Source organism: Amblyomma mixtum, chromosome 4 (assembly GCF_055824585.1).
Source record: "Amblyomma mixtum isolate Tamu chromosome 4, ASM5582458v1, whole genome shotgun sequence".
Classification (NCBI taxonomy): Eukaryota; Metazoa; Arthropoda; class Arachnida; order Ixodida; family Ixodidae; genus Amblyomma; species Amblyomma mixtum.
This window is the reverse complement of record NC_143015.1, coordinates 10,941,230-10,966,682: the sequence shown is the minus strand read 5'-3', so window position 1 is coordinate 10,966,682 and position 25,453 is coordinate 10,941,230. Positions and strand designations below refer to the sequence as shown.

The following is a 25,453-nucleotide window of genomic DNA, read 5'->3' as shown; positions in this document are numbered from 1 at the left end:
TGCGCGAACAGGCACGCTAGCTTTGGCAGCGTTGCCTGCTATGTATGAAGCGGAGTATAGATAGCGCCTCCTCTCACTCCAAGGGTGGTGGTAACGGTGCTTGATAATAACGAAACCAGAACTGCGGATTTTGGACAAAAATTGTGTGGATCCATATATAATGCCAGGTGGGAATTTGACATGGTAAAATCCAGAAAAAAAACAGCGTATTATAGGCGGGTTTTTACCGTATTTGAGGGACTATTTGTTGTCTTCCTTGGCCCTGATTGGACCAGAGAACTCTACAATGCTGCAAACCACTTGTGAGATTAGTGCCACCTGTTGTTTTGCAAGGAATTCCACTACATCGACGCCCTTGGCACGCCCACACAGCCCTCACAGGTATGCTCAACAATGTGGCATGCACAGCTACTGCTCTGCACAAAATCAAATGGTGTCCAAACACTGCTGTGCTGCAGTTCTTACGCACCTTCAGCAAACGCTCAGTTGACCTTCTCTACACAAAGAAGGCCATGACATTCTAGTTGAATGACTGGAATGTTTACAATGCAGCCAGAATATTACTCTGGTCCATGAGTATTCAGAATGTCTACAATGCAGCCAGCCAGGATTTTACTTTGGTTCATGAGTATTCACTACAGGTGAGAAAACATTCTTGGTAGCAGGGGGGGACCCGCAAACCAAAGCAAGAGATGGTGTCTCATCTCACTGCTTACAACAAGAAAGCTTAGCCATGCTACGTGTGACATGAAATCATCTGCACCAGCGTCCCTTTGTGGTGTAAAGTAAACATGATATTCTGAAGGCCACTGGCCCGGTTTTTACACTCTTCACCCCCCCCTGCTCGATTCAAAGTCACCACTGAGAAGGACTCTGTGATCATCATTCAGGACTGAATGGTACTGTAGCCAAACCTCAGAGATTTGTGTGAAAAAACAATCTTGAAGTCACCGCAGTATGCTTTCTCAGCGAGAGTAGACTCTTTCTCGTTAGAACTTAGTACCCTGGTGTAACAGGCCAACATCAGTTTGTCTTCAGTGTCCCCTTAACCCTTTCAGGCACCATTTTTTGTTTTGACTGATATCAATTATTTTTTCACCTAAGTACCGTATTTACTCGCATAATAGGCGCACTTTTTTTCCAGAAAATCCGGCTCAAAGTTCGGGGTGCACCTATTACGCGGGGTAAAATTTCCTGAAATTTTTCGACTTGCAAAATTTAAAATACCGCATAAACGCACTTATGTACGGGCCACATCCCGTTTTCCCGAAGAAAATATTTTTTAAAAAATGTCCGTGTAAGGGCCGCACCGAAACTTTCCACGACCCATGCAGGAATAGCCTTCGAAATGCACTCGCCGAGGCCTCAGCGATCGGCTCCGGCTGCGCGCAACGAGCGCTTGATCGCAGAGGCCACACACACGCACAGGAGCTTCCAGACGCCGCCCAAGGCCAAGCTCATTATCATCATCATCGTTTTCCTCCACCGCGAGCTTTCGCTATTTTCGCTATCTATATCGCGATCAGCATCACCAGCTCCAGTGGTGACGACACGGCGGGACAGACTTCGCCGTAGCGTCACAAAGTTGGCTAGGACGTTTGTGTCATGTCCGCCTGTTACAAAGGCATAAGCCCCAAATCCAATTCAATCCATTATTTTTTTGTTGCTGTCAAGTGCCGGTATCTGCGGTAGCGCGTTAGTTCATCGTGGTTGTGGCTCTGCCGCCGAGCGTTGCTGTTTTAGCACGATGGGCAAGCACCTTAATAGCTACACGGCTGGGAGTTTGCTCTCGAACACGGCAAGCATGCGGCAGGTCAGAAATTCGACGTGGCCGAGAAGTGCGGCAGTTGCGACTGCGGCGTGCCTAAATTTTCGTATGCGACTCCAAGCGCCGAGGTTTTCGTGGGCCTAAGTCGGGAACGTTTACGGCTGGAGATGAAGCTTTCCAAACAGACGTTTAAAGTGAGCATCCCTGAAAACTGTGTGCGGCTGTTCTACGTGATGTCGTTGTACGTGCTGTGGGTCCGCAGCAGCTGTGACGGCAGCAGCACTAGTGAGGATTGGTTGTCAGTTTGTTAAAATAAAGATTGGGGGGCAGGGGGCGGCGAGGCGTCGGCTTGCAATCGTGTAAATACAGTACTGATCACAGTGCCAAGTTTGGGGTGCGCCTATTATGCACGGAAATAAAAAAATCTAATTTTTCACGACCAAACTAGGGGTGTGCCTATTATGCGAGTAAATACGGTAGTATATTCAGGCCTCAAGAAAGGGAATTGGCAAGTTTTCAAGCACGAAAGACCAGCAGGTAAGTTTTTACAACGATGTGGAGAATTCCGCACGAAGTGTCAGATTTGTTAGAGATAGTACCATCGAAATGTTTTCGTGTCAGGTAAACACCTCAGGGATCATGGCATCACATTGTGTTTCGAAGATGCACATTACGCTTGAAACTGAGCAAAAACAATCAATGTTTTCACTTGCGGCAAAATCTGTCTGCACAAAAACGGCGAACAAAGGGCTACCCAGCTCACTCTTATGTGAAATATTACTTACTGCATTCACTGCATGGTACAAAAAAGCAACTATCAGCAACAAGAAGGGTGCTCGACTGGAATAATGAAATCACTGCTGTGTGCATCAGTTTCACAGAAAAAGCTGTAAGTTTGCCGCGTACGCAATTGTGTACAAAGCGCCTGAAAGGGTGAAGACTTTGGTGGCGGGCAGAAGTCTCGGCCCCACCACCTCCACCCACCTTGGAGGTGGCCGAAGTCGCTCTGCTGCTGCTGCCTGGCAGACACCCTCTGGCGCTTCTTCTCCTTCAGCCTCTGCTCACGCAGCTTCCGCTTCCTGCAGGGAACCAGGCGTCACTCAAGGACCTCCAAGAACTGCAGCCAATACGAGCCAGGTGCTCGCATCATGGCATTCCCCCCCCCCCCGAAGAAGCATTAACCGGTAAGTGCATGAGGCGATGGTAATTCATGGGGACAAAATGTACAATCTATGCATGCGACTGAGATGGTTGTGATGTTATCAACACCATGTGACCACCAGTGGACCAATCATAGGGCCCCGCCAAATTTGAAAACCTGAGGGCCCCCAACATTTGGAAACTGGCACCCCCCCAAGTTCCAAAGGACCCCCAAAGCTTTGAAAGTAGGTCCACCCCAGAAAATGAACTAAGGTGTATTAGTGGAAATTAGTGCGTCAGGTTAGTATAATCCCACACAATAATCTAATCGAAGGTACTGGAACATGTACTGGAAGCAGGTGATGACTCGTACTTACCATATAAGAGCAATGGAAACAGTTCTAACCAGAGTTTTGAGGGGAAAATTGCAAGAACAACATTAGACACTACTCTTTATAGATACCATAACAGGCAGCCTAAACGCTTCGTCGCGAATATGGACAAGAACGCCCCCAAGTTTTTTCCTACTAAATTCTAAATTTCACGTCACTTTTTAGATTTTTTTTCTGAAGAAAAAGGTGTGCATTACAATAGAGTAAATACAGTACTAAGTATGTTCACGCAGTTCCACCTTATATCTGTCCGTACTTTTGTCATGTTTTACTGCACTTCTGCTGCTTTTTCTCGATTGCATGTCGTTGAAATAAGCTGTCCTATCTGCATATTTAATTTTCTTTTTGCTGCATTCCCGCCCTGCTAAAATCTCTCCATGAGATTTCAGTGTGCATAAAAACAAATAATAAAATAAAATCTGTCACAATGACGAAACAGAAACTTCCATCCATTTTGTCCTCGTCACTCTTGTCTCGGCATTGGTTCATCAAAGCATGGCCACATAAACAGCTAAACAAGGAGCAAGTTTAGGCTTTTAGAAGAGACAAAATAAGGGCTGGTTGGTACATGTTTGAAGAATTGGATGGACAAACACCAGCGCTGTGCAGAGTGTGAAGATTGCGAGGCGCATCTCAATCGGACCACTATCACCGCCCGTTACAAAGATGAAACCACGAGGCTCATTTCGGAGGCCTGCCATATTAAAAAGCCAGGTGACACCTGTATCAGCAGCCCATCGATAAATCTAGTACCCAAGGAACATGCGTATCTTAATCAGTGACGTGCCTATTTTCAGTCAGGTTATGTGATTTTTGTCATGCTTTTTCTTGTGTTTTTTACTCATGCCATTTCATTTATATGCTGCCTTGCCTGTAACAATAAACCATTTGGTTGTTAGAACGGTGCTGGTGTTTCTCCTTCTCTTGTCTCGTCTTCCGTTGTGCAGTTTTATCCAATTAGGCTTTTAGGTTTGCACCACAGCCCACACAAAAATGACAAATTGCTCGCCGGGGCAACCCCGCCACTCACTGGCGTTTGCGGGCGCCATAGTTCTCGTCGAGCGCGTCACCGCCCTTGGGGTCGACTACGGTGTGTCCCTGCTCGTCCCGGTCCACCCGCACGTTGAACTTGTTCTCAATGGCGGCCTCGGTGAAGGCCCGACCCGCCAGGTGGTCCAGGCGCTTGAGGAACTGGTCGTCCGTCTCGTCCGGCTGCTGTTCGAGCCGCTCGGGCAGCGGCTTGAGAGGCCGCGTCATGCCCCGCTGTTCCGACTCCATCTTGCTGCGCTGGACTGCACCAGACGAGCGCATCGCAACAGTCAAAAGGGCAACTCCGGGGGTCTTAACACAACAGCACTAAGGCTCCTGTTCTGCAGAACAGGAAAGGCTGCAAAATGCAAAGTAAGTTGATACAATTACTTAAACGACTATAGACACCTAATTTTAGTTGCGTGTTTTCTTCCTTCCAATGATGCCTTAGATATTAAATACATGGATCACCGTGTCATATTTGCCTTTGACCACTAAATAAACTTATAACTGAGTTTCTTCTCTCAAACTGTTTCAGGTTTGGCTTCGTCAACCGAACATTGGCTGTGACACATAGTTGGACTTTATGTCACGTGAGGCACAAAAAATACGTCAATACAAATATTACCTGTAATTTTAATTAATAACAACAGTTAAACCAGCCGCTTCAAGAACTGGAATGATAACAAATGATGTATCAGCAGTTATACTGCCATTTTTTTCTTGCTTCATGTGGTCCAAAGACCAACTATATGTTACGGTCATCATTTGGTTGATGACACCAGAACTGAAACAGCTTCACAAAGAAATGAATTACAAATAATTTAGCGGTCGTAGGCAAATGTCACAGCCTGCTCCGCGTGTGTTAATGTCTAATGCATCATTTCAAAGAAGGAAATTCAAGCAAGCAAAAATTTGGTGTCTGCAGTTCTTTAACAGTCTTACAAGCCATCGTTCCCGGCTGCAGGGATTTTTGATCACTTTATCCACAAGGACAGTATCTTTTGGAGGCTCTAACATTAACACAAAAAAAGTGAAAGTTTTGTTACATTCAGGCCAACCATAACAAAACTTTCACTTTTTTTTTGTGTTGATAGCCACCAAAAGATACTATCCTTGTGGATAAAGTGATCAAAAATCCCTGCAGCCGGGAACAATGGCTTCAGGCTGACCACCCGCCGCGGTGGCTCAGTGGTTTCGACAACCAAGTAGACTGTTTGACACAGGCCGGTTACCCTTCACAAGTTTTGGTCTCCGTCGCAGAAAAACTGCAGAAAAAGTTGAGGTGTGATGCCAACAGCAAAACTGATAAGAAAAAGAAAAAAGTCGCCGTTGTGCCATATCTGCATCAGGTCTCGCATAACCTGAAGAGAATTGGGAAGCATGTGGGAGTCGATGTTGTGTTTTCGGCACCTATCCGACTGTCCAGCCTGGTCAAAAAAGTAAATTCGGCCAACAGGGAACCACGCGGCTGCCTGAAAAGGCATGCAAAACAATTTGACCCCTGCCAGGAGGGAGTCATCTACTCTTTGCCGTTGTCATGTGGGAAGCAATACATCGGCCGGTTTGGCCGATGTATCAACGAAAGATTGAAAGAGCATGATTATAATGTCGCACGTGGGCCTATCGTAGGCCATGCATCGAAACACTGTAGAAACTGCAACAGTGATGATGTTGGTGACGAAGATGACAATGATGCCTGCGCACCATTGTACAACGAGTGCGTTGTGATAGGTAGGAACCGTGATTCACTGACAAGAGAAATCATAGAAGCACACAGGATAGCAAGGCTCCCTGAAAAATGCATACGCGCACCATCTCTACTGCTGTCAGGAAAAGAAAAACGCTACCTCGAATGTGAATGTTGACACGCGCGTGCTTTATTCTGTTTTTTTTTTTGAATTTTTTGTTTCCCTGCATGACTTGTGTCTATTACTTTTCATTTTTCACCGCCTGCTAGGTACTTATTCCGGCTGGCAGATAATAAAGATTTCAGTTGAGAGTCAGCGTTGTGTTGTGTCTCTGCCTGTGTCCTTCTTCTTGTCCCGTTCGTTGCGCTGTAGTCATGGAAAATCAGTGGTTACGGTGTTTGGCTCCTGGCCCGAAAGACACGGATTCAATCCCGGCCACGGCAGCTGCATTTCGATGGAGGAGAAATGCTAGAGGCGCCCGTGTGCTGTGCGATGTCAGTGCACGTTAAAGAACCCCAGGGGGTCCAAATTTCCGGAGCCCTCCACTGCGGCGTCCCTCATAGCCTCAGTTGCTTTGGGACGTTAAACCCCAATAATCCAAACCAAACCATTCAGGCTGACCAAGAGTGAGGTGCCTCACCCCCGACAGTGTGTTGAAACAGTGTCGCTCACCTGTGATGAGGTTCTTGGCCCCCCTGCGTTTCCTGCGCCGCTTCTCGGATTCCTCCTCCTCGCCCATGCCATCAAAGAGGACGTGGAAGCTGCGCGGCACCTCCTGCTCGAGGCTCTTGGGAGGCCGGTTGGCACGAGGGCTGCAACACAGGGGGAAGGGGGTCAGGCAACCGCCAATCAATCAATCAATCAATCAATCAATCAATCAATCAATCAATCTTTATTTTGCATTTTTAGTACAAATAAAAATGCAGGGAGTGGGGACAGAAAGCTGCTCTGAGGCAAGTTTGACAGGGTCCCCACCCCATTTACATGGCAGTTTGTGCAGCATGAAATGTGGAATGTCTAGAAGTGAACAATTCACAGCACATGCAATTTTCACGCAGGAAATGAATAATGTTGCAAATACAGTCTTGTTACAATATAAAAAAATACAACAAAAATGCAACAAACACTCGCGTGATAGCAGACCTGAAAAATGACAATGTTAATAAACAAACTTGCCTGAATATAAGGGGAAAAGAAATAGTAAAGACAAATGGACTCAGCTACAGCACTCTGGGATTAAATGATGTATTACAAAAGCTCTGGTTTTGGTTATGAAGATGGTTGACACTGTTAAACGCCATGAAACTGGTTAGTGAAATGAAGTTTTATATTACATTTAGTGGCTGTTTGCAAGTCGATTTGCTTTATTAATAATTTGTTCAATAATCTCAGAAGGCGATTTTCAATGCTATCTAGCCCGTGTGTTAGCCTGGTGAATGACACTGCTGCTATTTAACCCTTTCAGGCACCATTTATTGTTTTACTGAAATTGGTTATTTTTTTCACCTTATATATTCAGGCCTGAAGAAAGGGGATTTGTTAGTTTTCAAGCGTGCAAGGCCTAAGTTTTTACACCGATGGACAGAATTCCATACAAAGTGTCATAGTTGTTAGAGATAGTAACATCGGAATGTTCTCGTGTGTCAGGTAAACACCCTAGGGATCGTGGAATCACTTTGTGTTTCGGAGATGCACATTACACTTGAAATTGAGCGAAAACAATCAATGTTTTCACTGTTGACAAAATCTGTCTGCACAAATATGGTGGACAGAGTGCTACCTGGCTCACTGTTGAGTGAAATATCATTCACCGCGTTCGCTACCTGGCACAAAAAAAAACAAACTTATTTGCGACAGTAAGGGTGCCCAATTTGACTGGAACAATGAAGTCACTGCTAGGTGCACCAGTGTCTTGGAAAAAGCTGTGAGTTTGCTGCATACACGATTGCGTACAAAGCGCCTGAAAGGGTTAAGAAGGGGCCAGTTAGTGCATGGTTCAAGGCAAAAACCAGCGCAACAGGTCACGTTTCCCATCCACCAGCTTTTATTGACGCATTATCATTAGAACGGTCTGTCCAAGAGGAAATGGCAACCTTGGATATAATAATAGTAATAATAATAATAATAATAATAATAATACAGATTTATTCATCACAACGATGAAAAGGGCCGAGGAAAAAAGCCAGCAAGGCTTGACGAGCCATCGGCCCGTACAAAGGCATCAGGGGAAAAAAGAATGCATATTATGCAACAGTATAACAATAACAAAAATAGTACTACACACTTATGGTGCAAACATTGAATCGAAAGGAAAAATGAAAAGATTGTAGAACCAGGCTAATTTCTGAAGCGCAGGCAATGCTTAACAAAGGTCACGGATCGGCGTACTAATTACATCAATATTTTTATGATGTAACATGTTTAGGTGTTCAGGCAGCTGGAAGGCAATCATTTGTAATCCGTAGTTTGTTCTTGGAGTTTTAGTCTGCCACGGGGAGTGTTGTCTAGTGTTATACAGCTTCTCGGTCGGCGTTAGGCAGGCCAGTGTCCCCAAATAATCAAATAATCAATCATACATATAATGAATGTATGGCTGCTAACACATTAAAACGATCCACTGAGGATTGCCTGAGTTTTTTTTTTAATCCACACCGCTATTTTATGCGAGAGCGTTAAAAGCTCCGAAGTCCCCGCACTCACAGCTGGTGTCACATTTTGGCACCTTGGCAGGTGCATGGAAGAGCTTGCTGTCACCTGCCACTAGCCATGGTTGGCAGGTAGAAAATGGTGAAAAGGAAATCCCCCTCTCTCTACTTGTATGGTACGCGTGGTCGTGCATGGCAGCTCACTACAGGGTTCCTATGTCACAGCTAATCATTGCTAGTCAGGTGTCCAAGTTATGGGGCATCACCAGGCCCAATTAAATTACAGAACATTAACCAAACAGCCAACAATCTTTGAACTACAGAGAGCACTAGAAGTCTCTAGTTAGTAGTTTGGTCTACACACCTGTAATGTTCATCCCGTTGCAGCATCCACACAGAGACAGGAAGTAAACCACTATTTTACCACCTGTCAGCATACTACATATTGCCACAGAACTTCCTTACATTTGTTTTTCCACATTCTTTGCTTATCACCTCCAGCACACAGCCTCATTATCTGCAATGCGAGGCATGACCACAGTCTTCTGGAACTGTCATGGTCACGCGTGGCATTTTCTGTGATGTTTGGCATGGTGGTCTTAAGCACACTACCTCAAAACTTTGTTGCCTTTTCAAAATTGACAGTGGCTGAAACCAATGGGCACACTTTACCCAATGACTGTTGAATGCCCTTGCTGCAAACTCTGGAGTCCAGTGGTTTTCTGTTGATGAGTGCAAGCCTGCCAAAAATAAATCACCAGCCAGATTCGCTGTCACTTATTGCTGTGCCCGTCAATGCCACCTTGTGACAATATGCAAGGCAGCACCACAAAAAGCCGACCACCAAAGCAGGACACCGCAAAGAGCCAAAAATAAACAATAAAAAATGCATAGTTAAGATCAAGAACCAAGAGAACCAACTCTTGACACAGAAAGCTGAAGCAGACTCGGGCCATCACTGTCCGGAAGTGAATGCCAGTTTACCGTAGCCTCAGCGATCAGCGTGCTAAAACTGTCGTGACACAACATGCGCTTGTAAAAACAGTTGGTGGTAGAGAAAACTGAACTTCATCTTTTGACTTCATTGAGCCTATAGGAGCTCCGTTTTCCTTGAGAGTCTGTCATTAGAACACACTGATCAAATGATATAGACCAACTTCAATTTGTCCTCAGAGTTCCTTTCAACCCAACGAAATTATTTGGTTGTGTGTTTTCTGCTTTCAAATGATAACTCAGGCATCAGTATACATGGATCACCCCATGGTGATATATTCATAGTAGGCCTGTTTACATGAACTCGATAGAGTCGAGTAGAGTTTGCTTGTCGAGTAAAAAAACCAATTGTCAGGTTCATGTAAACGCTGTCGGGTCGAGTAAAATAAGCGGCGGTTAACTCGCCTGCAGGGGGTAGGTTAACTCGCTTGACCCGCCTTTCTGAAAGCATGGAGTCGAAGAGTCGGGAGGGGAGAGGATAAATGTGAACCTGTTTTTCATCTGCGCCGTCGCGCCTCCGAGACAGCGGTGCTGTGCCGCCATCTTGGAGGCTGCCACTGCCCTCTCCTGCTTGCGCTGTTTGGCGCTTGGTGTCGCTGGAGTTGAAGCGGTCTCGACTAGCTAAAATCGAGCTCATGTAAACACACAGTCGTCGAGTTGGGCTGACCTTGCTCAACTCGATCCCCTGACTTGACCCGCTGCTGTCGGGTTCATGTAAACGCCGCTAGTGATGAATATCCTGTGGTATTCCTCTACGAACATTAAATAATTCATAATCGTATTTCTTCATGATGCTGCTTTGGTTTTAAGAACCGAACGATGGCTCCAATGTGTAAGGTGTATTTAGGTCGTTTGAGGCACAAAAAAAAAACTGCAATATTATTGCTGGTGCATAGTTTTAATTCATTACAACACTTAAGCTAGCCTGTTTCAAGAAGTGGAATGTCAGTGAACTACACATCAGTGGTTACATTTAGGCCAAGTAATTTCCTGTTTTAACCGAAAAACACCGATAAACCACTACCGGTAAAAAAATTCATGGAATTTGTTAAAACCGAAAAGCATTTACTGCTGGCCATATTGAGGCTAGGTGACAGGTGTTTTTTGCCAAGAAACATTCCTCTTTTTTTGGCATTTCAAAGAGCAGAAATCCTGAATAGACACTCAGAACAGCACCATCGCTATTTTAAACCCTTGTTGGCGAGAATATTGCCGCAAGGCTCTGCTTCCTTTTTCAAAGAGTGCAGTGGGCATGGCCGAGCACTTGAGCATAGGCAGCCGAGTCGACTCAAGGTAAGTTTTTGCACCTTGTACAAATTTTACTGGGCGATCAATGGAATCATTTTTTTGTTTATATGGGGCAAAGAAACCTCGAATTCAGCCGAGCTCATGGGCAACAAGACCACTTGTCTCTGTGGAGAGTACCGGATCACAGCTTACACAAAAAAATCTACAGAGAATGTTCCCTTACTACATTCGAATCAGTGCGGAAGCACAGATTTGTGCTACTACAGGGTTAATGCCCATATATGTGGAACTGACCATTCTCTATGTTCGTAGATCCCTGGGAGTCCTCATGCCACTCCTGTCCCAGTGGTGCACTGGTTGAGCGATGCGCCCTGACAGGTGGCTGCTTCAAACACTGGTGGGGCTGGCTTGTGACACCCAGACTGCTCTTCCCAAGCAACCTTAATTTAACGGCTATCTGCCATGGTGGGCAGGTTGCGATGATGTCACAGGGTCATGTGGTCTAGGTGGCAGGGGGGCTATCTGCTTTTTTGCTCGCAGGGAGACCATCACCAATGGCAACGATGACGTTGACACTGACACCGATGTCAGATTTTTTGCAGAATGGGAGACCATTCTTCCCAACAGCTATATTTTTTTTTTAGCTATGACTGCTACTCACTGCAGAAATTCATGGCAACCGAGACTTCTATGCCAGCACATCAGCATACTGAAGCACTAGTCAGCACAGGCAGTGCTGGTATGAAATTAAGGCACTGGCAGCAGCACTACGATGGGAGGTCCCTTGCTGACGGAGGTGTGGGCCCAGGCATAAAAATCCCAGAGCAACAGTCACCAGAAAATCTGCCACACAGCCACTTGTCTTCTTCAGCACACATCTATGCTCTCTGCACCAGATCCAACTCCCTAGCATCACCATTATTTCTGTTTAGATTCGTGGCATGCACCGGCAATACCATGCATTTTACTGGCAGGACCTCATTTGCTTTTCAAGGCCACTGTCCATTCCACAAGTGTCACTATCATTTAAATGCACTCTTATTCCGCAGGTCCAAATGTTTTTACTCATAATAAGGGAGTAATTACTCACTGGCATCCACCCAAGCAAAGCCATACGGATACAAAGGAAAGCTGTGCAGCTTTCTCAGAAACTTCGTAGTTACAGAAAATTACGTCCTGGTCCCAGGTTCGAACCCGGGACCACCGCTTCACCGGAGCAGTTGCTCTACCAAATGAGATAACCGGGACGGCAAGCTTATGGTAGGGCGAGAGCAAATTCATAAGTAACTCAAAGTGGGAACAGTATTGATCGAATGTTTAAGGGAAATCCCCCAAGATGGAGTATATTTGTAATAAGGGAGTAATTACTTATTGGCATCCACCCAAGTGCAGCTTTGGGTGGCTTCGCTTGGGTGGATGCCAATCTGCATGTTAATTTTTAGACCCACCGTTCCACTCTGCCTGTCTAACTCATTGATCATGCTTTGCAGTTCACCTCCTGAGTGACTCAGCAAGGCAATGTCACCAGCGAATCGCAGATTACTTACGTATTCTCCATTAACACTTATCCCCAACTGTTTCCAATCCAGGCCTAAAACACATATCACACTTTTGTGTTGCACTCTTTACTGTACACCTTTATGTCCGTTATGTTTTTTTCTTTTCTGCCGTGTTTCTTGTTGGCCTTCAGTTTCTTAACACCACAAAAAAGGTTTTGTTGATCATCATGTTTATTAGCCATGTTTTGTCTTAAAATGTTACACCCCAATCCTTTATCTTGAGGTTTTTAGCACTTTTAGCACTTGTGGCCTTTTGTTTCCATTGGCCCTGTTGCAATCACTTTTGCCAATCAATCTCAGCTCCTGCAATTTCTTTGCAGCATGTGTTGTGGTAGCTAGGGCTCGAGATGGCGAGAAGATTGTGCCGACCTGCGTCCACTGCCCTTGAGATTTGCTTTTAGCTGCTGCATTAGTCATGCACCTTTCTGTCCTAATCGCCCTGCAGCAGTGTTCGTTTTAGTTTCCCGTTTTGGAAGTGGCCATATTGCTGGCAGCCAGCAGAATAGCCCGAAAAACAGAATGCCGGCAGTGTCGTCTTATAGACTCGCTGCAGTCACGTGACATGCACAGTAATGGTAACGAGCACGAATATAGTGCTACCTTCCATAGGTTCTGCGGCTTAGTAGATTACCACAGCATTTGAGGACGCAAACTCCATTACTATTTTTAATTTACATTAATGACATAGCATCTAACATATCACCTAACGTGCGACCATTCGCTGACGATTGCGTAATCTATAGAAGGATAGTCACCCCCCTTGATGCAGTTATTCTACAGACCGACTTAGTGCGCCAAATGAATGGCACCAACTATGGCAGATGGAAATTAATATTTAAAAAAACAAAGTTGATGACCTTTTCCACGCGCACTAATACACCTTCTAATGTCTACACAATTAATGAGAATATAGTTGAAAGAACGGATTGTTTTAAGTACCACGGTGTTTATATCAGTTCTGATTTAAACTGGAACGCCCACACAAATCACATCACAAACAATGCATTTAAGAAACTGGGACTCATCAAATGTCGTCTATATCTTGCCGACCCCGCGACAAAGCTTCGCGCGTATACTACTCTCATAAGGTCAGCTTTAGAATACGCGTCTTTAATATGGAGTCGAAGCAGCGTTTCATTAATTAACCGTCTTGAGTCTGTGCAAAATAAAGCTGTGAGGTTCATCCTTTCTTCATACTCACCGTATGAAAGTGTGTCATTACTGAAGCAAACTATCAGTATTCCCAACCTTGTCACTCGACGCAAGTTCTCTCGTTTATCGTTCTTTCATTCTTTGCACTACGATGACTCCCCGTTAACAGCTGATCGCATCGCCCCTGCCCATCATGTTTCTTCCCGGTCTGATCATTCCCACAAAGTGCAACCCATCTTCGCACGAACACTGAAATATCAAGCATCACCCTTACTATTATCTATGGCAGAGTGGAACTCGTTACCGGCTGACATAGTTGCTAAAACTGATATATCACATTTCCAAACAAAACTTTCATCGCACCTTGGCCTACAAAATTCACCGTGATATTTTCAGATATTGTCGAAGCATTAAGTCTTATACGCTCAACCTATGTATCTTTCAGCGACTGCAGTGATGTGTACTTGCAATTTGTATATAGTTATTCTTTGTATTTGTTAACTACTGTGTGCCAATAATCTGTATTGTGTAGTTTTCATGCCCTCCCCCCCTATGTAATGCCCACTTGGGCCTTTAGGGTATTAAATAAATAAATAAATAAATAAAAGACAACAGTTCGAAGTCCCCTCAAGAGAGATTTTTTTGTTTTTATAAATGAAAAAAGAAAACAGCACAAATCAATATTTTGTTTGCACCAAGAGTGTGTGTGGCCCTTAGGTAGCATTCTGAGATTACTTGGGTTAGGTTTGACTGCCGGCTGCCAGCAGGTTTTTGTGCGCAGTATTCCGCTGGCAAAAGAGGTGGAAAAAGAGAATGCCGGCAGTGTCATTTCATTGGCTGTGTGTCGTGATGTGAGAGGAGTCAGCAACACTGTCGACTAATTTCCCAGCGACAGATTTCGCAGGCTGCTGGCACAGGAGTCTCGTTCTTTTGTTTACTCTGGTTTCTTGGTCATGTGGCCTTGACAAAATGTGCCCGATAATATGATGTGCTTACATTCGAAATAAATTCTCATCTCCTTTCTCTGACACTGCAGTGCTCAGTTCTTGCAACATGAGCGAAGATCTTTTCATTTCCACAATAATTTCATGGCGCGTTGTAGTCAGCTATTGGTCCCTTTTAAAGGGCAACTGAAGCGGTTTTAGAATTTGATGAGATTAATGCTACCGAATGTGCGAAATGTGCTGGTAAAGCCTGCGAAATCGTTTTGCTCTACAGCATTTGAAATGGTGCCGTAATCGCCGAATAAAGTCATCGTCAGCGTACAGCGTCTCTGAAGTGCACAGAGACGGGCAGAGGCCCCGATAATGACGTCACGTATGACAGCACTACGTTTCCAGTGGAGAAACGGTTATTCCATGGATGAAACCCGATGCCATCGAAGGTGAAGCTCACGATGCATTGTTTGGCGCCATCTGACGACGCACAGCAGCATGCAGGCGAATGCAGCGGATGTCTGAAATTTCGGCAACAATGACGTCACTGCCGAGTTTTCCCGCACTCCTCCAACGTAGTGAGGAGAAGCCTAAACATTGTCGCGGTTTTAATCAACGATTATGTCACCATTTTAACTGCTAGTGCAAAAATACTTTGCATGCTTTATCTAGAAGCTTGATAGATTCGAATTCTTGAATAACCTAGAATTCTCAAAAAACCGTTTCAGCTTCCCTTTAAGCGACAAAAATTGAAAGCGCTATACCACATTGTACAAGAGAAACACATATGCCATTATATATTGGTATCAAAATCACTCATGTTGCGTACAAAATGAAGAGCTTTGAAAAGTAGTCAGGACTGTGCACACTGCGAAGAGTTCCTTTGCCACAGGAAGCAAGGAAAGTGGAACAGGCCGGTCAAAGATACGGTAATTCCGTATTTTAGGAACTGTGCATGCTAGGTCCCTTCGCAGCGAAGCTATTTCCTGTGTCTGGAGCACACTGCCATCACCAGGTTGATGCCGTCCCAACCGCAGCGAAATGTTTTCTGGGACACCAATCGAGCGCAGAATGTCTTCAACGCCAACGGCCGAGTCGTCCGCCACAGTGCTGCCCCCTGTGGGCCACTTCTGGCACTCAGATGCAAGCACGGCACTTTCAGTGGATGCAAAGTCCATTGGAGGATACACAAAGATCGTGGCACTGTCGAGAGAATCCAATTTGACCACGCTCCCCGAGTCCGACAACTCGTGACAGTTGGGCAAACGGCTGCTCCGACTGAGAGTGTCACCCCCACCAGTGTTTCTTGCGGTGCTCATAGAGGGCGCACAACCACTTCTAGCACCTGTGGGGGCGTTAGGCACGAGCCGATTGAGCCTCGAGTAGACAAACCTGGTCCAAGCTGTGCAGACATGAGTGACAGTCGTATGCGCTACAGAGAAGCGGAATGCCAGGTCTTGCTCCAACAGCCCCAACCGACACCGCACTAGCAGCAATAACAACTCGTCACGAACCGTGAGACTCTTAGGCCTCCCTCTGCTCGCCTTCCTTTTTCCGCCAGCTGGCCAGACATTCTCGCCAGCCGGCCCCGGGTCCAAGCGCTGGAAGATGTCTTCAAACACGGCATACTCTGGGAGGCCTGTGTAGAATTGGACAACCTCTGGGCTACCTCGAAGGCTGAGGACTGAAAACCTGCTCTTCTCAAGTCTCTGGCATTTTTGCTCCAGCAGCTCCACTGCCCGCGCCAAGTGGTGCCTCTCCTCCTTGGCGTCCTTCATCTCCTGCTGGTAGCAAGCCATGAGGCAGCTCGAGCGCTCAACCTCCTGCTGAAGCCTGGAGACAAGCTTCTCCAGCTTGTCAACCTTGGACATGGCCTCACTGCTGCAGACATTCTCAGGGCAACAAGCGTCTGGCAGAATCTCGGGCCAGCCAGTGTCTTGGAGGTCTTCACTGTCTTCTCCAAGAATGTCCATGCCATTGTCTGGAAGGTCCTCCACGCCAGTGCCTGGATCGGAAGCCGAATCTTCATTTGCGCACTCTGCTGCCCCTCGCACGTTCCAGGATGGTGGCGTACCAGCTGCCTCCCTCTTCACTGGAGGCTTGCAGTAGGTATGCACCGGGTCCATGCTGACCCCTTCCGCAAAGTCACCACCAGATTCCGGGTCTATGCTGACCTCTTCCACAAAGTAACCACCAGATTTCGGGTCTATGCTGACCTCTTCCGCAAAGTCGCCACCAGATTCCGGGTCCATGCTGACCTCTTCCGCTAGGTCACCACCAGATTCCAACGCACCGGTCACCCCGTATGTCTCAAAGACCGAGTCGCTGCTGCAACACACCTTCATCGCACCAGCTGCCCTGTTCGACGGAAGGGCCCAGTCACTGCTGTAGCACACCCTGGCTCTCACTGGAGCACTGGCGAGCGACACCTTCCCTCGCTGATCCTCTGAAGGTTCATGCGTGCTTGTGGATGCAGCTGTGTCCATGCTTTCGATACAAAGGGAGGCAGAGTTGCTCAGCTCGCCCTTGGGTACCCTGCACGTGAAAATGTGGGGCACACGTCCCTCCCTCAGGTATCGCCGGCCGCTCATGTAACCCGGGTAGTAGTCGCCCTCGTCGAAGTGCCTCGAGCACACCTTCGTGCCGCGGTACGAGAGCTCCCTCATTTCCTTCACCTCGTCCTTCGTGATGGCCTCCAGCCATTTCTCCAGCAGCTCCTTGTTCCCAAAGGGCAGGCTGAAGTACGAAATCTGGAAAATGTTAGTGCCTTGTTAATACAATGCCAGTTGGAACGAGCATAAACGTGTCTACAAGGGCCCTTGAAACAGGGTTTATTTCTAACGAGAAAGCAATTTCACCTTTTCCTAATGATGAAGTTGGCTTCTACACAATGACAATTATGTGTCCTAGCGTATAAAAGGTGTCCTGATATCACCGCTGGAACTGTGTCAATGCCTACTATATCAGAAAATGCATAAACTGCACCTGTATTTCCTGCTCAAGAAACCACCTGTTCTAACATTAGTTACGGCAAGGTGCATTTCAAAGAAACCAACCAAACAATTGGGAGAATCTGCTGCAAGTTTATCTTGCTGATGCTCACACAATTTTTCTGGCTAATAGAAAAATTGATCTCTTGTGTGGGAATTCCAAATAGGAGTACCATGAGACCAAGATAGCTGCGACAGCTCTCAAAACTAACCACTACAATAAGGACACAGCAGAAAATGCAGATTAAACTGAAAGTGGGACAATCGCTCAATCACCCTTCTATCAGCTCGTCTTATCATTATGCACCTTTTGTTTGCAGCCATGCTTATGTGGATGTTAACAGTAATTAATTCCTATCAATTTCACCATTCCACATGAGAACAGCACTCATGAAATGATGTGAGCCCTGCTACAGAAGAGCGCTTGCCTTCAATGACTGCTTCAAGGAGTGTGAAATTAACACTCCTAAGCAGAATGCCCCTGTCTGCATATAATCTGATGCTAAATTTGACTTTCAAGCACATCTTTTTTTTGTTTTGTTTTACAAGCTCCCAGTTATATGTTCTTGTATTAGAAATATATGCCCCTGGCAGTTTCTTTTGGTGCTCTGCAACCTGCTAATTCAAGCCTTTTCCATCTGGCTAATGGCCGATAACTTCGCCTGAGCAAATTGCTAACAAAGGAATAAAAATTCTGAGAGGACTCCACGCGAGCGCCAACAATACTGTTTTAAGTTTTATGTCTTCAATACGTGCCACTACTTTTCAGATAATTGACTGAGGTTACAGAATACATAAATTCTAGAGGCCCGTGTACTGTGCGATGTCAGTGCATGTTAAAGAACCCCAGGTGGTCGAAATTACCGGAGCCCGTCACTACGGCGTCCCTCATAGCCTCAGTCGCTTTGGGACGTTAAACCCCAACAAACCAAACCAATAAACCAAACCAACAAAAATCTGCCAAAAAAGTAATGCCAAAAGTAATTTATTACTTCTTCACAACTGCTGAATGAAATTCATGAATTTGCACTTAAGCACTGAAATCAAGTGCATTTTTAATACACTGTAGCGCAGCAAAAGACGAGGACACAAGAGACGAGAGACGAACACCACGAGCGTCTCTTGTGTCCTCGTCTTTTGCTGCGCTACAGTGTATTGGAACAATGTACCAACAAGCCCAAAAAGCCACGCTACTGCATTTTTAACAGCCCTAAATATCATGGGTGCATGTGCATGTTATCGCACTCAGTTCTCCGGACTGCAACGCTCATTTTTTTTCGATGTTGCGAAGAATAATTATCTGCTGCAATGCAACAGCACCGGCTTACTTGAAAGAGCGCGCGGTGCGATTTTGCATGCACACACACGCGAACGCGCAATGCAGGAAACCGAAACCACTAGTAATCGGCAACGTGCCTTTAAGAAAGTTTTGGCGAGCTAATCTAAGAAAATTTGTATTTGGAATAGTTGGTTGTATCCAAGCTATTAAAAAAAATCAGGGAAAAATACAAGACACACACACATGCACGCACAAAAAAGTCAACAATTTACTAGTCGCATTTGAGACGCGCAGCGAGTTCGATGCATGGTTTGGTTTGGTTTACGGGGGGTTTGACGTCCCAAACCGACTGTGAGAGACGCCGTAGTAAAGGGCGTCCCTCACCAGTCACAGCTTGTAGCCTCCAACACATATTCCCTTTCGTACTGGGCGCTCTTCTCCACCTGACAACGCAATGATCAACCCGGGAAGCAAAGAATTTTCTTTTTTTTTTTTATGCATGTGTTTTAGTTCTCTGCAGATAGTCCAGTAATAACATGAGCTTACCTTATTTCCGTGTTCGTCTCGGATGGCTGTCTGACGGCACGAAGGCACGCAGCACGCGATGGTCATTGCAGAAATCGCACGGAAACACCCGCCAAACGAATCTTCGCAGAGGCGACCCTGTAATGGCGGAACCCAGAGAACGTTTTCTCCGGTTCTCGCTCAGTTCGCTAGATGGCGACTAGTTATGCACATGAACCGAAAACGAGAGCAAACAAATCCTCAGAACGCGGTCGATGCGCGTATGATTGCACGCTGATTTCGGAGCGACATATGTGGCAAAGTCGGCAATTGGAAACGATTCTGCCGCACGAATAACATCCACAACACAGTCCAGAGGCAACAGACATACGAGTGACAGCCTCAACGGAAGAGTTCGGGCACCGTGACTCACTCGACTGGCTTTGGAGCGCCGGCGTCTTTGCGGAAAGGATCCACGGACTTCAGTTTCTTGTGCCGACGGCTCTTGGGTATTCTGCGTCCCATTCCGAACCGCTCGGACTCTTTGGCGGTCAACACAGAGCTGACAGAGCCGACGACGACACCACGTGCAACACGAACGCAACTACACGCTGCGTCAAGCCAGAGGAGGCTATGATCCAGCTATAATCCAGCTGTAGCACGCGAGCAAGCAACAAGCCTAGGCAACTTAGGCGCAGTGCTACAGTAGCAGTGCCGCATATCAGGGTGATTGTTGTCAGAAAATAGACGCAGCCTACAGCACCTCAAAATAAAACAAGTTTTGTACTGTAAGTAAACTTCAATTTGTGTAGCTCTATAAGAAAATCTCGTGTGACAAATTAGTCACGTGATCTGAGATCTTTTTGTCGTCTGCTACCATGGCGACTGCGCGTTCAAAAAGTACACACACGAAAGCTGCTGTCTACCCCGTGTTGCAAGAACCAGTAACACTTCTGGTGTAAATTCACCACAAACGCGCTTCAGACCTTCTAGACTCCCGTTAGTGATTTGACTCGCATCGCAGTGATGGTGAGTAAAAAAAATCCGGGTCGAGCACAAGCTTTCCTACAGTGAATAGATGGTGCGCGAGAGAATTCGAGGTGTGAAATGCTTCGTACAAGTGCAGTTTTGTGTAGATTGAGTTTCGAGCATACATTTCATCGTCGTGTGCAGCTATATGGAAGCGGCATGCTTCGCATACCGATGCCGAGGAGCGCGCGAGCCAAGCGCACTGAAAGTAAAAATATTATGGACCTTATAAGCGAGGGTATGAATAAATAAATAAATAAATAATGACGTGGAGGACAGGTAGAGACCCATTCATAATATTTAGCCCCGTTTCCTCAGCGCTAAAGACCGCGGTGCAAGATGCCCGGGCGCGTGGTGGCGATATTGCGTCGCGTGTGCCCGTTTCGGTTTGCTTTCCCGCATGACTCATGAGCATGCTGCTGACCCGAAAGATGCGGGTTAGATCCCGGTCGCATTTCGACTGAGGTGAAATTCCAGAGGCCCGTGTGCTGTGCGATGTCAGTGCACGTTAAAGAACCCCAGGCGGTCGAAATTTTCCAGAGCCTTCCACTGCGCGTCCCTCATAGCCCAGCAAACAAAAACCGTCTCTGAGAGGTTTTTGGTTTGCTGGGAGCCTGTGTAGCTTTGGGACGTTAAATCCCCGTAAATCATATCTTGGAGCCTCTTATGAAAGACTTATTCCGTATTTGGAATTAGGTCTGGCGCACTCATTGTCGTCTAGACAATGCTGTCATGAGGTGAAGTATTTTAGCCAGTCAAAAAAACCAATGGAACCATTTGGATTTGCAATTGGCTCCAACTGGACGAGTTCAGTTTCCAATTGGTCCCAATTGGAATGGTGTTCCAACTGGATGGTCCAAATGGACTATCGAATTGGAAGAGTTCGGTTTCCAACTGGTGAGCCCAATTGGTCTTACCCATTGCATCCAATTGGTCCGCCCAACTGCACCCAATTTATCCAATGAATGTTTGCATGTTTGACGAAAAAGGTAGAACTAATATGGTTCTTATAATAAGAGCTATCAGCAGCCAGCTCAACCTACTAAATTGTATTCTTCATCTACACCACCACTGCAGCTGAAATTAAATTAAATAACTGCGCTCAGTGGGCAAGCACCACTGGCCCCAGCATGAGAGCCTCATAAATGGGGCATATAAGCAGCTGGAGCAGAAGTTTGTTCTCTGTATGTAGTACATATCGAGGTTATATATGCTGCTAGTGCCTGAATGTGCAGTGTTGCTTGTGCGTGATGTATGCGTGTCGGTTGGGTTTATTTCCGTAAAAGCATGTTAATTTCAATTCCGTGGAAAGACGTTGATTGGCACTAGGCGCAGTGTCTCCCTGCAGTCCTCATAAATCAGTTTTCCTTTTGCACATTACAATATGTTAAGTTGTAGAAATATTTATCGAAGATCCTATAAACTCCGTCTCACAAGCTGTTTGCAGCACTACGAAAGGTACAGCTCTCTCGTCCAATCAGGATGGCGCGCACTACATTAGTGTGTTCCTACGCGCCTGTGGTTCGATCCACCTGATGTCCAGGTGGCTTCTTTCTACCTATAGGAGGTGGCGCTTGATGTCTTTTTATTCTTTTTTTGGTTTGTTTTTGGATAGGCGGACGTCCGTTCCAAAGGGACTAGCCCCACTTTTTTTTTGTCGCAACCTGTTCTCATCAGTTCCTCTGTTGTCGCGTCGCAGTAAATTTCAGTAATCGTGTCATGTGCATATAAATTTATTTACTCCAGCGTGCCGAGGCAGCCGAGTGTCGATGGTGGCGAAATGCAAAACAAGCCCATGTGCTGCGCGAGAGGCAACGCACGTTAACTCTTTCGCTACCGCGCCATAGGCCATCGATCGCATATGATCGATTCAAATCGCCCGCGCAAAAAAGCTCATTTTGGAGAGTCGTGAACGTGCTCCGCCATCTAGCTAGCAAGCTCTACAACTGCTCTTTCGATTGCAGCCTTGGTTTCAGGGTTTTGACACGAGGGGGCGCCGTGAAAAATAAAACTTTGAACGGCCGCAGCGGCGTCAGCCGGAGAAAATGGCGTCCGCGTCGCCGCGCGCTCCTCGAAAACAAAAGCTGACACCGAGTACGTCGGCCGGTTTCGGTTTCGTTTTTTGCGACGAAAGCAGTGGTTATTAGTCGGGCAACAATGTACAAACGTTGGATTTCGGTTTCAACAGCGAGACTTCGCCTCGGGAGCCTGGAACGTCAGCGCATACTTGCATGCAAGTTCTGTTTTCGTTCGCTGTGGGTTTTTTGCGGTTCATACGGTTTGTAATTGATGGGAATGGTTTATTTTTGTGCTTCAGGGTCTTGACAACGTATGGCGAAGGCAGTTTGCCAAATGCTCAAGGTCGCGTCGCGTTTTTCAACCAAGACGACAGCTAGGTGTCCATATCGGCACATCGCGGTGGAGCGGCGCTCGGAGATTAGCTCGACTTCTCGACTTTTTTTTGATGCTCTTCACGGCGGAAATGATGAAGACTGTGCGGAAACACTAATAAGTAGGCATGGAGGAAGATTTTCGGCAAGTTCGGCATGACGGCTCATGGGAAGACGTGAATCTGTTGGAGATGCTGATGTTCATTGGAATCATCATATACAATGGAATAGACCGATTTCACAAGCAGTTGCGCTACGCCACCGCCGCCGCGATGCACTCTGGGAGTTGTGGTACTCCGGCCGGCGGCCGCGTCAGCGCGGTGCGTGGCGCACGCGCGAGAAGCAGCCCTGTTTGCGTCGCCACACGGTGTTTCTCTGCGTGAATGCTGTATTTGCGGGACAAGTGCGTTCACCTGAGGAGTGTCGTGAGCTCCGACAACTGTGCGAAGCAGAGCGTCCCGGATTTTCCGTTTTCTAGAAGAGAAAAAGTAGCCAAGACATTGCATAGAAGCTGTTCACGAGAGACAGCTGAAGAAGTGCTGTTCAGCACATTTAGCCGTACTGTCCCTGTTGATCAGCGGACAATGACAAATAGCAAATTTTCAAGTTCTGAACTGTATTAAATGCCCTTTACGCGGCTCTCAGCTTTAAGGCAGTCCCTTAAATTATTAAATAGAAGGCAATCGGATTTGTCTTCGTGCTGCGTCGTCAAGAATTCTTTGCAGCGACTTCTGCCCGGTGCAAGGTTGTAAGGCAACAAGTGTGCTAAGATTTATTGTTATATTCAGGAATCCACAATGTTAGCTTGATGCACGTATTCACTCCTGATGTCTCGAGCTCCCATACTAGCGATAATGCTTTCTCTATTTCACGGAATGAGAAAGCGGGCTATAAAACTGTCGAAATGTGGAATAATTTCCAACGTTTTGTTGCTCACTGGTCGTTGAGTATACATGGTAGTCCAGTAACAGCCACATGCCATTTATGCCGGGATATCACCCACATTTTGTCCGTTGTTTTGGATAAAAAAGGCCATCTAGTGTTTACCAATCAGTCAACCTGTTCAGACTCGTACTAAGAAAATAGCGAAAGTGAGTCGTACGGGAGACGCCCTGGCAGAAGATTATATTAACCTAAATAAAAAAGTAATTAGTGTATCAATAATCAAAATAAAACTATACGTCACGAAATTAAAATCCACTAAACCCTAACTAGGCGTACTCAAAAGCTCCCCGATTGGCTTCTCCTTTTCTCATTTTGTACTGAACACAAGCATTTGTCACATCTCCATTTAGAAAAACAGCATAGCTCGCTCGAATCGCTCACCTTTCCTGCTGGTGACCCGCCGAGCACGTCGTGAATACATGTATGTGTTTACGTGAATAAGAAAAAAACAATCGCATGGCCGGTTTTGATCAAGGGCTATGATGAAAAAATAAAGGCAACAAACGCTGTGTGACACGTCTATAGCGAATGCCTAGATGAATACAGCGAATACTGAAACAGCAAAATGAGGTGGCAAGATATGTAAATACTTTCTGAAGACGTTAATTAAATCACGTGCATCGCTATGCGTTCAAATGTTCTGCTGACAAAATTAACGAAAACGGCCGTCAAGCGCGTTTTTATCGCCACCTGCAGCATTTTCCAAAGCAAGGTTCGAGGAACAAACGCAGCGTCGCCACCGCGGCCACTCCACCTCATGCGGCAACTGACCACCCTCTCTGCGCTGCTCCTACCGCGATTAGCATTGCACCCCTCGAAACTCCGCCGTGGAGCCTCTGTTTCCTTTATAGAGCTCAACACAATAAACGAAACGGCGGAAAGCTACTGCGGCCGGGTATAATGCCATTCAAGGCGCAAAGTAATGTAGGCTGTCGTGCAGACGACGCCACGAAGGACTACAGCCAAGATGGCGGCTGGCTACTTCCGGTAAACGCGCGCATGCGCAGTATGCTTTGTGAAATCGGTCTATTGTTGACCTGCCGCGACTTTATTTCTACTGAAATACCAGAATAATCTATTCTGGCCCTCTGCCATCAAAAATCATTTCTCAAAATTGGTTTTTCGCTTTTTTTGTTTGTTTTTTTGCACGTAACGGACCCGGATGATTCAGTGGCGGCAGCATCTATTGGCAAGACTTGGAAAGTGTCCTGGCTTTCGAACCACATCGCTAAAACTTATTTCATTGATTCTGATGTTTTAGAGCTTGCCTAAAATGCCAAATTTTATCAGATGGCTATCAGGGAGCAGCTCATTCAAGAAATCTTCGGGTATGATGAGGGAAATGAAGTCCACGCCCCCAATCCTCCCATAGAATCCATTCAACACCAACCGAAAAAAATTAAAAAAAAAGAAGAAACTGCAAGCTCGGCTATCAGAGAACAAGGGAGGAACAAAGATAAAACCTTATGTGAAGCACCTGTCAGTCTACCTCTGCTTCACATCTTCACCCCTGATTGCTGTTCACAGTGGCACCACAGACGGGACCCCTGACTTGACAGGCCATGGAAAGTGCAGCAAATTTTTCTCATAGCTGAAACTGTGAATAATGACAGCTATAAACATGTGCAACAGTTTGTATATTCCAGTTTTCCTCCAATCAAGTTCTGGCTTAGTGCAGCCGGTAATTTTTGTTTTTGCTATATACTTTTTTTGTGTTTTTAGCAAATTTCACAAATAAATGTTCATTTACTTTCGCACACACAA

The 25,453-nt window shown here is 46.1% G+C and overlaps 2 protein-coding genes across 6 annotated transcripts in view; one reads left to right on the top strand and one right to left on the bottom strand.

Annotated features, from left to right (window-relative positions):
• Positions 1 to 19,967, bottom strand: part of LOC149345685 (uncharacterized) — a 28,164-nt gene extending 8,197 nt beyond the window's left edge. Inside the window, exons 1-4 of one of the 3 annotated variants that reach the window (XM_089586188.1) lie at positions 19,759 to 19,967; positions 6,693 to 6,832; positions 4,331 to 4,592; positions 2,753 to 2,847 (exon numbers count right to left, since the gene is read on the bottom strand). In XM_089586188.1, coding sequence (XP_089442314.1) covers positions 2,753 to 2,847; positions 4,331 to 4,592; positions 6,693 to 6,832; positions 19,759 to 19,850 — 589 coding nt within the window. In that variant the 5' untranslated portion in view covers positions 19,851 to 19,967. Of the gene's footprint in view, positions 1 to 2,752; positions 2,848 to 4,330; positions 4,593 to 6,692; positions 6,833 to 14,237; positions 17,303 to 19,367; positions 19,491 to 19,758 lie in introns of those variants that run through there. The other 2 variants (XM_089586189.1, XM_089586187.1) reach the window with 2 other exon arrangements.
• A 267-nt stretch (positions 19,968 to 20,234) lies between these two features.
• Positions 20,235 to 25,453, top strand: part of Ttc26 (tetratricopeptide repeat domain 26) — a 127,015-nt gene continuing 121,796 nt past the window's right edge. For all 3 annotated transcript variants that reach the window (XM_089586185.1, XM_089586184.1, XM_089586182.1), the window contains exon 1: positions 20,235 to 20,354. In XM_089586185.1, coding sequence (XP_089442311.1) covers positions 20,352 to 20,354 — 3 coding nt within the window. In that variant the 5' untranslated portion in view covers positions 20,235 to 20,351. The remainder of the gene's footprint in view (positions 20,355 to 25,453) is intronic.